Source organism: Phyllostomus discolor, chromosome 6 (assembly GCF_004126475.2).
Source record: "Phyllostomus discolor isolate MPI-MPIP mPhyDis1 chromosome 6, mPhyDis1.pri.v3, whole genome shotgun sequence".
In the NCBI taxonomy this organism is placed as follows: Eukaryota; Metazoa; Chordata; class Mammalia; order Chiroptera; family Phyllostomidae; genus Phyllostomus; species Phyllostomus discolor.
The window spans coordinates 28,026,042-28,043,297 of record NC_040908.2 but is presented as its reverse complement, the minus strand read 5'-3'; the positions used below and the strand labels follow the sequence as shown (position 1 = coordinate 28,043,297).

The 17,256-nt window shown below is 38.5% G+C and overlaps 1 protein-coding gene across 2 annotated transcripts in view; it reads left to right on the top strand.

The window, feature by feature from the left end:
• The window catches only part of SRBD1 (S1 RNA binding domain 1), a 186,018-nt gene that overhangs the window by 25,382 nt on the left and 143,380 nt on the right, over positions 1 to 17,256 (top strand). For both annotated transcript variants that reach the window (XM_028516493.2, XM_028516492.2), the window contains exons 8-11: positions 5,516 to 5,612; positions 6,979 to 7,114; positions 10,791 to 10,894; positions 16,626 to 16,733. In XM_028516493.2, coding sequence (XP_028372294.1) covers positions 5,516 to 5,612; positions 6,979 to 7,114; positions 10,791 to 10,894; positions 16,626 to 16,733 — 445 coding nt within the window. The remainder of the gene's footprint in view (positions 1 to 5,515; positions 5,613 to 6,978; positions 7,115 to 10,790; positions 10,895 to 16,625; positions 16,734 to 17,256) is intronic.

The window sequence follows — 17,256 nt, the reverse complement described above, 5'->3', positions numbered from 1 at the left end:
CTCCTGCTCCCTGGGAGTGAAGAGTTTGTCTTCTCCTGGACCATGTCTGTCCGCCCTTTTGTGTGTGCATGCACACGAGAGAGACGGGGAGGAAGGGAGGGAGGTGGAGCTTTTTCTGAGAAAAACCCAAGAAAAGTGACAACTGGTACATGTCAAGATGCATGGCTTTTATTGTCAAAATGGGGGCCTTAGAGTGTGAGCTTGTTGATCAGGAGTGGCCTTTTCAGGGGTGCTTGGATAGGACTGACCCCTGCAGTCACTCTGGATTCTTTCAGTCCGTTGGTTCTGTGGGCTCGGAGATGTGAGTGTCCGTAGGGGGCAGTGTCTGATCACAGATGCATAGTGTGCATGCAACTGCAGGGAATCGCAGCCCATGGTGACCTTGTTTTTAAGAAAGTAACTCAGTAAATGTGAGTTGGCGATGAAAAAAATTGAGTACGTGTGTCTGTAAAACTATATATATCTTTTCATATACAAACACACATCTTAATAGCTGTTTTAAAAAAGACAATAATAAAAAGAAAAAGCAAATTAGTATTATTGGAGTATAGAGATGAATTGAAATGAGTAAAATTCAAGTTTAATTTTTTAAGTGTGTATTTTTAGTTGGATTTTTAAATGGTTGCAACATTTAATAATTTAATAGTAGCTGAGACTCTATAGCTATGTATTAAGATTGGCCCAGTCAGGATATGTTTTAATAAAATCTAATGTTGAAGCTTTTAGAATGTTAGATACATAAAGGTTTATAGCTTATTTTTTCTCTTGTGGTTGATTTCCTTCCATTTCTTACCTCCTGTGCTACAGATTTTCCTTAGTGCACACTCATACTGAGTTCCTACTGGGTAGGGTTGATAACTGTATCTCTCTTCATTGTCGTGTATGGTGATGCCTCTAGTCTACATGTGATGATGGGCACTGGGTGGCACTTCTGATGATGGGAATCATTCAGGGTTCAGCACACTCACAGCAGTGCTAACATGTGTATCAGGACTTTCTGTTTGCTTCACTCCCTCTTTCTGATCACAAACGTAGAAGAATTATAATTAATTCCAAACAAGCTAGATAACTTCTATTTAAAGTTTGCCTGGAAAGTTCCCTCCTTTCTTTGGTCCCCTCATTCCTTATTTTTTTTAATCCTTACCTGAGGACATGCCTGTTGATTTTAGAGAGAGAGGAAGGAAGGGAGAGAGAGGTGGGCAGAGAGAAACATCAATGTGAGAGAGAAAACCCGATCAGTTGCCTCTTGCACTGTGTGCCCCAACAGAGGCCTGAACCCACAACACAGCATGTGCCGTGGGCAGGAATCAAACCTGCGGCCCTTTGGTTTACAGGATGATGTTCCAACCACCTCAGCCACACTGGCCAGGGCTGTCCCTTCATTCTTTATGCTACACAGACACTCACGATCACCCTCAATTTATCCTTGTTCCTTTGTTTTGAAGGTATTTCTTTGTTCCCTTTATTTTAATGCCTTTTTTTATAGCTTCTCCAAAAACATGAAGAGTTGGAATTCGATCTTTTTTTTGAAAAGAAAATTGTATTTTATTGTTTATGCTGTTACAGTTTCCTTGCCTTTTCTCCCTTTGCCTACCTCCACCCAGCCCCCGACCCCTGTCAGGCAGTCTTGTCATTGCCGTCCCTCCCGTGGTTGTGCACGGGTGTTCTTTGGCCTGTCCCTTCACCTTCCTTCACTGAGTCCACCCCCTCCCCCTCTGGCAGCTGTCAGTGTGTTCCGTGTGACTGCTTCAGTTTCTGTTTTGTTTGTAGTACTGTTTTTCTAAAGGAGCATTTTCATCATTTTCATCATTCTTCAAGGAAGTTTTCAAAAAACCAGATATTTTCAGTGTTATTTTTTTTACCCCAGTAGAAGACACATATTAATTTTCTTACTTGCCACTGACCAACAAGAATTTAGTCTGAGTGAGAAAGACATAGTGTGCCACGAATGAGTTTTCCTAGAAGATCTAGAATATTCCTGTGTTGTGTGCAGGGGAGTAGCTTGATTGTCCTGTTGTGTTTAAGAAGAGATGGCTGTGGTGCAGATGAAGTAGAAAGAAGTGTTACTCTTCGATATTTGTTACAGTTGTGGGTGTTTGAAGAATCTGTAGTTGGAAAGCCTTCACTGCAAGGCAAAGGATATCATTTTCTGGTTCTGTGGACTTTATTTTCTCCTGATTTCACAGAGGTGTTAAACTCTCAGAACTCCTCTTATCCTTGGTTGTATTAAGCCCGTCAAATGAATTCTCTTTGATGGGGGAAGGTGCTTTCTCAAAACACGCAAGAATCTTTCCAGTCCTTTCTCTCCCTAGTTGGACTGAACTGGGGTGTGTAATTTGGATGAGAGTTTTGGGTGTCTGGTATTTTATACTTCCTGTTGAGAACCACTGCTGTAGCAAAGGGCATCACCCCGGCAGTATTTTTGTGTTTTTTATTTTTTTCAATGACAGTTCACATTCAATATTATTTTGTACTAATTTAGGTATACAGTATAGTGGTTAGATGATCATATGAGGTCTGTTCAGAAGGTATCCAGCCATGTAATATGAAAAATAAAGGCATTTACTGAAGAAAATACAAGATACAAGAAACATTGTACATAGGACAAAGTCCCCTTCAAAGTAGGCACCTTGGGACCTCACACAGTTCCCCCAGTCACCATCAGCTGCCCCATTGTATTTTCCTGAATTTCATCGATGGTCTGAAATCTCTTGCCTTTCAAAGGTGATTTTAGTTTTGGGGAAAGCCAGAATTTTCAGGGCACCAAATCTGGGCTTTGGGGGGGCTGAGTCATTTGAATGGTTTGATTTTTCGCCAAAAAGCCATACAAGATGTAATGCATGAGCAGGTGCATTGTTGCGATGAAGCTGCTAATCAGTAGATACCTGTAGCTGCAGCCTTCTGAATCATCTGAATAGTTTCCACAGAGGAATATTCAAACTTAACACAAAATTGATTCAGATTCATTGCTCTACTTGCTCAGTTATTTTGAATGTGATATCCACACAGTGCACGTGCTCAGTCAATGGCGTTTACTGCCCTCACTGACTAGTACAATGAAGTCATCATTGTTCACGCATGTGCATTCTAGTCCACTCTCCTTGGCTGCCAGGTTACATCCATATCGCACAAACTATTCTGATTATATTGACAGTGGTTGGACTTTTTCTGGACAGATCTTGTGTAGTTTACCAAGTATTACTCCCTGATATCTCCATCACCCAGTTAGCTCTAGCAGTGGTTTTTAAACTTTTTAAAAACAATTTATTTATTTATTTATTTATTTTTAGAGAGAGAGGAAAGGAGGGAGAAAGGAACAGAAACATCGATGTGAGAGAGCAGTGTCAATCGGTTGCCTCTCATACGTGCCCAACTGGGGACCGAACCCATAATCTATAGTCATGTGCTCTGACTGGGAATGGAACCAGCAACCTTTTGCTTCGTAGGACAATACTCAACCAACTGAGTCACACCATCCAGGGCTGGGTTTTTTAAACTAACGAGTATCAGAATCATCTGCGATAGTCTGTAAATCAGTAAAAGCTCAAAGTCTACTAATTAATTAATTAATTTTAATTCTCACCTGATGATACATTTATTGACTTAGAAAGTGAAGAAGGGGAGGAAGGCGGGGGAGAGAGACAGACAGATAGACAGACAGACAGACAGAGAGACAGACATCTAAGTGTGAGAGAAACGTCACTCGGTTGCCTCCCATATGTGCCCCAATCAAGGGACTGAACCTGCAGCCTTTTGACTGATGTACAGGACGGCACTCCAACCGAGTCATCTGGCCAGGGCTAAGAATTTCTGTTTTTAACAAGGACCTAGTGTAAATTGATTTTTGGGTCCTTGGACTATACTTTATAAAACATTGCTCTAGAGCTCTGGAATACTTTTAATTATATAGGTTTATATGTCGTGTTCCCCAAATGACGGGGGTTTTCAAAGGCCTTTGTTATAATAGCAAAATCTAATATCCTCTTTCTTTTCTTTTATTGTTTCTCAATGTGGGTTACATACTTACTACTGACTTGTCACCCTGGTGCTCTCATTAGACTTTGTATGATGATACTGTGAGGTGCTTTGGAACGCCAGGAATTGGTGATAGTGAGTGGTTTTTCCTAAATGAGGACTGATCTAGCGAGACAGCTAACACGAGAGCAGACATTCATTGACTGCTCACTGTGTGCCACTGCTGTTATAAGTCCTTTTCATGTGCAGTCTTTCACCTTTCAAGGGTAATTCAATTTGCTCCTGAAAATTCCCTCATAGGGAAATTCTCTTAAAATAGAAACAGAATTCTTATTAATTTCAGTGGCCAAGTTTTTTTTCTTTAAATTTCTTTGAAATAAATGTAATTACATCAATAGTTAATAGTAGTTATAATACAACCCAACAGGGCATTTTCTCCTTGTTAATTACTCTGTAAGTCTGTCTTCATCTTCTCTTTGTCTTTGTTACTCATTAAAACCATACTCTCAGGAAAATACACGATACTCAGTGCTTATATAATTCAAGCATTACTGCAGGAAAGAAAGCTTTGATGGAAATAGAACAATAAAGGAAAAAGAAATGAAAGAAAACAATGCAAATGGTCTAGCTCAATGTATGAGCTATCGCAAAGGTCATAATGTACAAGACTTACTGCTGTAAGTTAGCAAACAAAGCACTTGGAAGAATTTAACGTGCCATTGGTAGACAATTCAGCTGTGAAGATGAGCAGCCACATCATGAGTCTTGGTTCATGCTTATGAGATTTGAGGGATTCAAATGAGTCATTGAAAATAGGAATAAGTGCCTCATAAGCCAAAATAGGAATATTAAGAAAATTACTAGCCCTGGCCGGCGTAGCTCAGTGGATTGAGCACAGGCTGGGAACCAAAGTGTCCCAGGTTCGATTCCTAGCCAGGGTACATGCCTGGGTTGCAGGCCATAACCCCCAGCAACCACACATTGATGTTTGTCTCTCTCTCTCTCTCCCTCCCTTCCCTCTCTAAAACTAAGTAAATAAAATCTTTAAAAAAAAAGAAAATTTTTTTATTAATATAAAAACATGGTTTAAAAACCAAGGAGAAGTTTTGTAACTGGAATGAAAGTATGTCTTGGTATATGACTCAATTAATATATATTTTCCGTAACATGCTTAATCTTTGTAAATGCCTCATGAAGTAGGTAGTAGTCTACTTTTATAAGAAACTGAGGCACAGAGAGGTCAAGCAACTCGCCCAGAGTCCCACATTTGGTCAGCGGTGGAGTGGGGATTAGACCAGAGAGCTGGTTCCAGAGCTGCGTGTCCTACCACTAGGCTATGTGCTGTGTGCAGGCCCCCTATTCCTGCTTTTGGGGACTCATTTTTGTTGGAGAGGGAAGCTAGTCACTGCTCTGATACTTACCTGTCTTAAGTCTGTCGATTTGAGGTTTTTATTTTGACTAGAATGAGTTTATTGTGATTTAATTATAGACTTAAAAAACAATCTGTAGTTCTTGCTTTTGTTTTCCCTTTTATCCAAAGGGCTTTCGGCACTCCAGGACATTGAAACAGGGGTGCAGCATATTTTAGCAGACATGATTGCCAAAGACAGAGAAACACTTGACTTCATAAGGAAATTGTGAGTAACTCTTTGTAGATTTATTGCTTTTAAGGGCTGCATGGTTAGTGCTAAGACCAGTGTTCATTAAAAGCTTGCTTTTCAGGCGTTTTCTTAAGTAGCAGAACTCTATTCAAACAACAGAACCCTAGTATATAACACAGATAAAAGTAAAGTTGCTTCAGTTGAATTCTGAGAAGGGAGGCTGGGACTCTGCCTGCTCATCCTCCTTGCACTGAAGCACCGCAGCAGAGGGCTTCGAGAAACACTGTTTAAAAACCACTGGATCACACAGAAGGTGCTGGGGAGAGATTCATATTCGTTCTGAGTTGGTGGCATTTTCAAAAAAACATATTGTGATGTATGTACTTAATTTTACAACATCCCCTTTCTGGTGTTCCCCAGCGATTAGGCTAACGAGAATATTTCATGTCAAGTATGGCTGAAAATACTGATCTCAAAATGAATTTTAGCTGATGGGGAGCAGCTTATCCGTGGTATCACAGTCCCAGTTTGTAAGATTTTCAAAATCCTTTGACCTAGACCCTCCTTGGGGTTATGGATTTCATGCCTTGTTAAAATAGATGCTCATTTTAAACCCATTTTTTATGTTTCCTGTGTCAGAAGAGGGGACAGAGCTTTGCCAGAGGTCTGTTCTTCCTCTCGCTCCACACCTCCAGCTGTGTGTGAGCTGTGCAGAGGAGAGGAAGGGTGAACGTGGACGAGTTGACTGCTGTAGCTCGTCAGGGCTTTGTTCATTTGAGGGAGAGAACTTTGCTGTTTTCTCAGTGACCCTAGCAGGAATTAATTGAAGTAGGAGAATTGCCCGGGTTTTTAAGTGTGTTTTTATAGGTAATTATACTGCAGAAATTTGGTTCAGTTTTTTTGTTTTTTTTTGTTTTTTAATTTTATTTTAATCATTGTTCAAGTACAGTTTTCCCCCTTTTACTCCCATTGGTTCAGTTTTATGCATTGTCGTTGGAAGCTGTTCTAACACATTTTCTTGTTTTTCCTTTTTGTAGCTTTTAATTGGTTCTGACTGGCTTGCTTGGTGGTTAGAGAAGGATGATATCTAGACTAGAACTTCTGGTCTGATTCCTTGTAGATAGTTTTGGTCTCTTAAATGCAGATGATATCGGAACTCATTTAGGCATTTTATGAAAGGGTTGAGTTGCTACAGAAATAGATATGTAGGACCTATGGTAGCATAAATAGACAAAGAGTCCTTATAATGAGTCAATAACATTTTTATAATTGTACATCGTTTAAAGAAATTACATTTGGTAGTGGTTTATCATTTTTGCTAACTTATTCAATATATAATATGTTTCTTTACTATACATATTAATAACTACTCATTTTAAAAAATATTTGTGTATTTGAACAGGTGCCAAAATAGGTATATTTCTATTCAGTCATCTTTGGCAAAAGCGTCTTCAAAAAAAGTAAATGAGAAAGATGTTGATAAGTTTCATCTCTACCAGAATTTTTCGTGCAACATAAGGAACATCCAACATCATCAGGTAAGTAAGGAAGTTGCCCATGCGTGCTGGTGGTGGTAATGATGATACTCTGGATTTCCCTACTGCTGTACTTACTAAGGAGTTAAAGAATTTTAAGTCAACTATTTTCTTTTTTATTCATAAATTTTTGTAATATTGTCATGTCCTTTCCATTTCATAAATGGGGAACTCAAGACCCAGAGATGTTAGTAGGTGACTCTGAGAATTATTAGCATAGCTGACAATATAACACCTCAGGTATCTTGACTTTCTGACTGGTGGCCTTTCTTTTTAGACTCTGCCTACAGGTATGCTGGGATATAAGCTGTATTCTGGGTCTTTTCCATGTGAGATACAGATTGGAGATACCTGGTTTAGAATAGAGTGTGAGAGATCTCACTTAACTCTATAAATCATAGTCATTATATCTCAGACTTTTAATTTCATTTCTTCTAAGTTTATTAATTTTTTTTCCTAATTGTAATGATAGGATATATGTTCATTGTGAAATGTGGCTTTCAGCTCATATAGGAAAAAAAGATGTTACAAGTCCAAAGTACGATATTGACTCTTACATTCACCTATAATAGCTACCTTCACTTGTATGGGTTTGAGCTTCTGTCCAGTGCCCTGTCATTTTGGTCTGAAGGACTTCGGTAACAGTTCACGTAGGTCGGATCTACTAGGGACAGACTCCCTCACTGTTTGTTTGCCTGGAAATTTGTAATTTCTCCTTATTTTTAAAAATTTATAATTGTAAAATACATAAAACAAAGTTTACTATTTTAACAATTTCTAAGTGTGTAGGTCAAGTAACATGAAGTGTATTCACATTGTTTTGCAAACAACCTGCAGAACTTTTTGATCTTGCAAGACTAAAGCTCTCTACTTATTAACAACCTCCGTTGTTTTTGAAGGATAGGTTTTTTGGGTATAGATTTCTTAGTTGACTTTTCTTTTAGCACTTTGAATGCGACATCCCATTGTCTTCAGCCTCCATGGTTTTTATGGAGAATTAGCTGTTTATTTTAATGAGCTTTTGCACATGATGAGTTATGAGGTCTGTCCAGAAGGTACCAGCCCTATAATATGAAAAATAGAGACATTTATTGAAGAAGAGACAAGATAAAAGAAACGTTGTACATAGGACAATGGTACCTCAATTCCCTCCCAAGTAGGTACTTTGGGACCTCACACAGTTCTCCCAATTGCCATCAGTTGCCCTGTCGTATTTTCCCGGATCTCATCGATAGTTTGAAATCTCTTCCCTTTCAAAGGTTGTTTTAGTTTTGGAAAGAGCCAGAAACAACAGGGTGCCAAATCTGGGCTGTAAATGTGGGTGCCCAATCACCTGGGTGATTTGATGTTTTGTCAAAAAACCCAGTATGAAACGTGATGCATGAGCAGGTCCGTTGTTGTGATGAAGCTGCTAATCATCAGTTACCCATATCTGCAGCCTTCTGAATCATCTGATCTGAATAGTTTCCACAGAGGAATGTTCAAGCTTAACACAAAATCTAATGCAGATTTGTTGGTCTACTCGCTCGGTCATTTTGAATGTGACTGCCACACAGTACACATGGTCAGTCAAGGGCATCTACTGCCCCCACTATTACAATGAAGTTGTCATTGTTCACACATGCACATTCCAGTCCACTCTCCTTGGCTGCCAGGTTACATCGATGTTGCACGAACCGTTTTTAAAAAACAGTGGATGGACTTATTTTGGGCAGACCTCATGTACATTTCTCACTTTATTCAAGATTCTCTGGCTTTGGTTTTTGAGAGTTTGATTTTAATGTATCTAGCTGTGGATCTCTGAGTTTATCTTGGAATTCATTGTAATTCTTGGATGTATAGATCATGTTTTTCATCAAAATTGAAAATTTTTGGCCATTGTTTCTTCAAATATTTTTGTTTCTTCAAATATTTCTCTCCTTATCTGGTTCTTCCACTATATGTATGCAGACATGGATGATTGTGTCCCACAGGTCTCTTAGGCTCTATTCATGTCTTTTTTTTCGCTAGACTCTACCGCAATTGACTAGTCTTCAGGTTTGCTGATTCTTTTTTCTACTTGCTCCAGTTTGATATTGAACCTCTAGCAGGGGTGTCCAACCTGCTAGACATCTCTGGGCCACACTGGAAGAAGAAGAACTGCCTTGGGCCACACATTAAATAGATTGCAACACATAATCACAAACAATCTTATAATTTTTTTAAACTACTTTTTTTAAGTTTTTATTTATTTATTTTTAGAGAGAGAAGGGAAGGAGATAGAGAGAGAGAGAGAGAGAGAGAGAGAGAGAGAGAGAGAGAGACATCAATGTGTGGTTGCTGGGGGTTATGGACTGCAACCCAGGAATGTACCCTGGCTGGGAATCGAACCTGCGACACTTCGGTTTGCAGCCCGCGCTCAATCCACCGAGCTATGCCAGCCAGGGCCCAAAAAATCTCATAATGTTTTAAGTAAATTTGTGATTTTGTGTTGGTCCACATTCCCAGCCATCTTGGGCTGCATGTGGCCCATGGGCCACAGGTTGGATACCCCTGGGAGTGAATATTTTCTCTGTCATTGAATTTTTCAGCTCCAGAATTCCTGTTTGGTTATTTTTTATAATTTCCAGCTCTTTATTGATATTCTGTATTTGTTGAGGCTATGTTCTCCTGGATTCCTTTATATTTCTGTCTATGATTGTCTTTAATTTGAGCATATTAAGACAGTTGATATAAAGTGTGTTTAGTAAGTCCAATTCTGCTTCCTCCAGGACAGATTCTCTGCATTTTGTTTTTTCCTGCAAATGGGTTATACTTTCTTATCTCTTTGCATATCTTGCAAACTTTTTTGTTAAAGACTGGACATTTTGAATGCTGTAAGTTGGTACTACTGAAAATCAGATTTTTCTCCCTTTTTAGGGTCTGTTGCTGTTGTGAGTTTGTTTAGTTAATTCTAAACTATTTTCGTAAAGTCTGTATTCTTTGTTGTGTTTGATCACTGGAGTCTCTGTTCCTTTAGCTTAGTGGAGATATAATTTTTTGACAGAGATTCCCCTAATGCCTGGAGCCAAAACAAAAAACAAACTTTCCTAGTGCTTGCAGACCAGCTCTTTGTTGGGGCACTCTGAGTGCTTAGTGGGCTGTTTACTACTCTGCCTTAGCCTTCACTTCCTCTTTGCCTGGGGCCCAGAGGTCAGTCAGAGGTGAAAGCCTAAGATCTGCTCAGGTGTTTTCAGAGCATGCTTTAGTCCTGAGCACAGGTGTGGCCTTGTAGATTTCCTGATATATGCAGGAACTTTACAAAGCCCCTTTGTCCTCAAGTATTTTTTGTTTCCCAGCCTCTTCCTTCCCAGGCTTTTTGATTGCTGTCACTGTAATTCCTTATTTCCAACAGTTGTTTGTTAATTGAGACTGTAGCTCATATGTTTGCCTCTAAATACTTTTAAGAAATGCAACCCAGGAAGCTGCTTCTGTCCTGGGGAAACTCTGACACAGGCAAAACAAAGGCAAGCCCTGGAGCTGGTCTGCAGAGAACCACCATACAGAATGAAACACACATTTTTGGTAAATAAATGAGTAACGAGTTGGTATTGCTCTAGGTTGAGTAACCACCTGATTTGTTTTATAAATGTTGACTGATTAAATTGATCATATATATATTTTGTGGATTATTGACTTTGCCATATATGCTTGTACTCAGATTCTCGCGATTAACCGTGGAGAAAATTTGAAGATACTGACAGTCAAGGTCAACATTCCTGATGGAGTTAAGAATGAATTCTGTAGGTGGTGCATCCAAAACAGGTCTGTTTATAGACTTTTATAGAATTTCCTTTCTTTGTTTCTAAAAAACCATACTGAGATCTATGTGTTCTAATATGGAAAGATGTCCATTATGTCAGAAAAAGAAAAAAGAAACCAATAATGACAAACAGCAGAAATAGTATCTTTATATTAAAAAAAATATACATATATGTTGTGTATGTTTAAATTGGAAACAACTAGGATGGACTTTAATACTTTTTCTATAAAGAGCATGTTTATTCTTGTGAAAAAATAAATTAACAAATGCATACTATATATAACAAATCAGAAATGTTTTGTTAAGGATAATTGAAACAAATTTAATTTATTGGACATTACAATTTAATTCTTTAAGCATGCTGTATATAGTTTACCTAAAATATTTTGCACATTAAGGGTGATTGAAACAAACATTACATTTATTGGATATTAAGAAATTTCCAATGTTATGTAACTTTTTATTATGCTTTTTTGTTTGTTAAGGGAACCTTTAAAAATACTACCACATGGTTGTATAGCATTTTTAACTTTTAGTTTTAGTTTTTAGAATATATTTTATTCTTACAAGAGACTTGTTGGGTGGTAGAGCAGATTTGTAGCTGCCATTTGACAAAGGAGAAAACGGATGCAGAGGTAGAGTGGCTAGCCTAGCAGTAAGGAGATGTAGGTTTTAGGTCTGCTCACCACTAGCTAGTTCTGTGTGACCTTGGGTCAGAGAGATTGCTGGAAATGCTACGTGAACAGTTGGATGAATTGTGCTGAGAAGAACAAGTGCTGTGTACTTTGGGGGTGAGCCTTCTCACCCAGCTTAATTCTTGCATCAATTCAGTGGAAGCCAGTTTGCCAAACCAATTTCATGAATGATCAATTTACTGAATGGTGACACCAAGGACCTGTCAAATAAAGCAAACATTTAAATGTTAATCACTAGGTTAATTGCTTAAGCCAGTTATGTTTTATCTATGCAATGGAATTCTGTGCAGTGATTTTGAAAAAGTTGAGATAGAGCTAAAGGTGAGAGGTAAACATGTCATATTAGGTTAAAAGAACAATTATAATTTATATTTGTAGTATCTCATTAATGGCAAAAATATTTCTATGTTAGTGTAGAAAAATGTCTGAAAACATATAAGTGGTCTACTCCTTAGCTCTGTGTGAGATTTTAATTTTCTATTGTATACTCTTTTGGATAGTTGTCATTTTTTAAATCAGTGCTTATTTCCTTTATAAATAAGTAAGTTCCATTAAAAATAAAAAAGAAATAAATACCTAAATAAAATTGTAGATTTAAAAATTATATTAAGAAATTAGATCATTTTGATTTAAGATCTGATAAAACTTTAAGACAGTTTTATAGAAAGAGCAAAATCCTAAGTGGCTATATCTGAATCTGAATTCCAGTTATTACTTCCTACCATTGTCACTGTGAGCATGTTACTTAATGTTTCTTCTCAGTGTCGTCATCTTTAAAATGGTGAGTAATTTTGTTCTCATAGATTTGAGAGTGTTAAATGATATTCTGTGTGATTGTGTAGCTTTTCATGGTATCTATTTATTACAGTTATCTATTATGTTAATTTTCTTTTTAGAAATGTTTTTTATAAGTTGATCACAGTAAATTGAGGACAACTGCTTATTTCCTACGAATATTTATAATACTCAGTATCAGAGTTTGTCTTCAGTAGTTAAGGAATTATTATGCTTTTAATCCATTATCTTTATAATAAGTAAATGTCAAGAAATGGTTTTCCTTGGAATGATTTAGTTGGTTTTTCTTAGCTCATCTGTATTTTATTTTATTCTCCAATTGAATAATTGGTAATAATATTTAACCTATACTGTAATACTTTACATCACTGTGGTATAGTGATATAATTTTCAGTTGTATTCTAGAAGTTTCTCTTCATGTAGATAACTGAAGAAACACTTCTATGTAAACTAAAGAACTGAAAAAAGCTAGTTAAAATACTTTTTCCAGACTAAAGAACAGTTATCAAGAATTTTTTTTCTTTTCTTTAAACACGTTGGAATGACTGAAGATGGTTGCTTGAATGTTATTCTTTTTTTTTTCAAGATTTTATTTATTGATATATAGAGAGAAGGTAAGGGAGTGAGAGGGAGAGAGAAATATTGATGTGTGAGAGAAACATCAATGGTTGCCTCTCATATGCCCCGAACTGGGGACCTGGCCTGCAACCCAGGCATGTGCCCAGACCAGAAATCAAACTCCTGACCTTTTGCTTTGTGGGATGACACCCAAACCACTGAGCCAAACCAGTCAGGGCTCCTTTAAAAAAAAAAAAACAACCGTCACCCATGGATATGTTTATTGATTTTTAGAGAGAGAGAGAGAGAGAGAAAGAGAGAGAAACATCTATTGGTTGCCTCCCTTATGTGCCCTGACCAGGGATTGAACCCGCAAAATAGCTATGTGCCCTGGCGGAGAATTGAACCTGCAGCCTTTTGGTATAGGGAATGATGCTCCAACCAACTGAGCCACTTGGCCAGGGCTCTTAGTCTTTTTTTTTTTTTTTTTTTAACTCTGTACCTATTCTTCTACCTTTCCCTTGTACTTACCATTCGGGTTATGTGCTAGATGTTGGGGATCCACCTGTAAATCAGACAAATATACTGACTGTCCTGGGTGACAATATACTGTAATGAAAAAGGCATCGAATGAATGATTAGGCATATGCCGAGGTTACAGAGGAGAAGTGCCGTGTGTCATACGAGTTTGTGACAGGGAACCTTAACAATTGGGTGCCCATGTAGATCAGAGACAGGAGGGAGAGGAAGCAACAGGATTGAGATGTAGGCTCAGGTCAAATCATATCTAGCTTTGTTAGTCATGCTAAGGATATTTTTCTTTACCTCAAGGGTGATGGAAAGCTAGTTAAGGGTTTAAACAGAGATATGTCATGATCAGTTTGAGTTTTAAAAGATCATTATGGTTGCAGCATAGAGAACAGTTTGGAAGGAGCCAAGAGTAAACGTGGGGTGAGGGATGACGGTGGCTGGGAGTAGATGGTAGCAGTAGGAAATAGGTAAACTGTGAATGGGTAGAAGTAAGGCATCCTGGAGTCTCAAATAGACCCACAGCACTCTGTTCCAGGGAGGGGAGCAGAGCAGTCACCTCCAAGAAGGGTCTTGAGGTTTAAGGAGGACTATTGGGGCTTCCAGCGAGATTGGGTAGGTAGCATTAACGGTTTCTGGTTTTCTCCTACATGCAATGGGGAAATCTTCATTTGGCCTTGAAGAGAATGACCCCAGCAGACATCAGATACATTTTTAAAAATACCACTCCAGTGGGGTCTTCTATCTTCAAAAGGCTATCTTCCTAGCACATTGTCCCATGACCCAGGACTACTATTCTCTTTCCTAACTGCCCCAGCTACATGGCATGGTGTATACGACTCTTAATGATCTGCCATGTTCTCTAGCTCATCTGTCTAAACCACCCCCTGTCCCCTGAATCCTGGTATTCTCTGCCTTAGCACTACTAATGTGCTCGCAGTTACTTGATCATTCTCTTTCATGTCACTGAACATGAGCTATAGTTTCTTCCCAGAATACTTTTATTTCTTTGTCTTGTGTGCTAAACTATGATTTTTTCAAAATATTTGATTTATTTATTTTTAGACAGAAGGGAAGGGAGGGAGAGAGGGAAAAAAGCATCATTGTGTGGTTGCCTCTCATACGCTCCCTACTGGGGATCTGGCCTGCACACCAGGCATGTGCTCTGACTGAGAATTGAACCTGTGCCCCTTTAGTTCGCAGGCTGGCACTGAACCCACTGAGCCACACCACCCAGGACTAAACCATGATTTTTTAAAAATTGAATTTATTGGCATCTTTCCAGGTGTACAATTCTATATCATCTGTGTATTGTATTGTGTGTTCACTACCCCAAGTCAAATTTCTTTCCATCACCGTATGTCCCCCTTTACCACCTTCTATCTCTCCCTACTCCCCTTTCCCTCTGGTAATCACCATACTGTTGTCTATGGGGTTTTTTGTTTGTTTAATCCCTTCACCTTTTTCACCCAGCCCCCACCAGTCTGTTCTCTGTATTTATGAGCCAGTGTCTACTTTGTTAGTTTATTTTGTTCATCAGATTCTACATGGAAGTGAAATCATATATTGCTTGTCTTCCTCCAACTGGCTTATTTCACTTAGCATAATACTCTCTAGGTCCATCTATGCTGTCACAAAAAGTAAGATTTCCTTTTTTTTACAACTGAGTACTATTCCATTGTGTAAATGTACCACAGTTTTACTTACTCATCTACTTAAAATCCATGTCAGATGTTTCTTCTGGGAAGTCTTTCTTAACATTGGGTTTCTCAAATTAATAATAATAATAATAATGTGTGTCTAATTTATATCCGATCCTCCCTATTTCTTACACCCTCAGGTAAAGGTGACTTAGGGACTAATAGGGATTTGGGTAGAAGGAAGGGTGTATAGTATGTCCTGCCTAAAAGCACTTCCATTCAGATTAAAAGATAAAACTATATTCTCCTTAAATAATACCCTTTTATGGAAGGGAATCAATTGGTTGTAATTATGTAACTTTTGATGTATTACATTATAAATGCTTAAATGTTTCTTCACTGGAATTAGTTAATTTCCTTGCTGAGATAAGTAAGAGAGATGAGACTATCCCTACAGTCTATTAATGGCTTATTAGAAACCATTACTATATTATTATTTAACAGCCATTGGAGGGCAAGGGCGGAGATGCTGTTAACGGATGAGAACACAGAAAGGGCAGGGCTGAATTTCTTTGTCATTTTTAGCTTGCGTTTTTTCTTACTGTTTTTTCTCCAGTGTCCACTGACAGTCACTGCACTGCATTTATATTCATCAGCGTGTATGTATGCATGTGTACTGCCTGGAGAGCAGTGTAGTCTGAGTGCCAGAGTAAGTTCTGACCGAGAGGGACAAGAGGCAGGGGTTGAAGCAGTTTCTCCTTTGCTCTATTTACTTTACCTGTACGGAGGAGATAAGGAACTGGGAAAAGAAGGATGGTGTCTGCCTTAGTTCTGGCTGCCATAACAAAATACCATAGACCAGGTGACTTAAACAACAGAAATTTATTTTCTTGTAGTTTTGAAGGCTGTGAAATTCAAGATCACGGTGCAGGCCGATTTCGTTCCTGGTGAGGGACCTCCTCTCAGCTTGCAGACCACTGCCTTCTTGCTGCACCCTCAGTTTTTAGGTAGAGAGAAAGAGCTGTCTGGTATTTCCTTTTATAAGGGTACTAACTCCATTATGAGAGCCTTACCCTTACCACCTCATCTAAACTGAATTGTCTCCTAAAGGCCCGTCAGCAAATAGCACCCCCCAGGGGGGAGTTAGGGCTTCAGCACGAGAATTTGTGAGGGACACAGTTCAGTCCATACCAGTGCTCTAGTAATTTTGGGGGTAACTTTCTTATATCTTAAGACTTTTTTGACCATTGTTGTTAATGCTTTGGAGACTCTTCCCAGAATAGGAATGTTTTTGCCTTGCTTAAGTTTTATGTGTGACCATGGTTACTGGGTTTTTTAAATAACTCCAGATGCCACTGCTAATAATTTCCAGACATCCCAGTCTCTCTTCACAGATTGTTACTTGGTTCAGTAAAGTTGTTGCCCCCGTTTCTGTCCGCCTTCCTCTCCCCTCTTCCAGGAGCACTTTCCTGGTCTTGTTGGTACAGCAGCTTTAGTACAGACTTTTTCTTCTTCAGGTGGAGACCACGTCGCTTTGCGAGGCCGGAGTTAATGAAGATCTTGCACAATTCAGTGGATGATTCTTTTAAACGCCTTATTTATCCTCTCCTCTGTAGAGAGTTCAGGTATGCATCTCGTCTAATTTAGTTTTGTGTAATGTTTATTACTATGTATGATAATAGGCCCATTAAAAGCATGTAGTAAATATTTTTTGATCCATTATCGAATCCAAAGTGCTGAGTCACAATCACAATGTCTTAAAATTAAGCCTAGGTTTCAATCTGCATGTAGATCATACACACAGATCACAAAACATAGCTCTTAATTGCAATACGCTTATCAAATCTTCACCCCTTACTGTGTGCCCCCTGCCAGTTCTGCAGTACCAGTCTTGCAGTTTGACAACCAAGCTAAACAAACGGTTTTATTGATGAGAGATTTGGCTTGGGAGAAACAAACTAAGAAGTTAATGGAGAAGTTAGTTGGAGGCAGATTTTAGAGATAAAGTGAGCCAAAAAAAAGCATAACGGAATCAGTGGAGCACACGATGAATTTTTTACTATAAAGAGAGAAAGTTAATATAGTGTTTTTCACTTCAAATGGGAGTCATTAGGATGAGTAATTATCAGCAATGATGAGCAAATATTA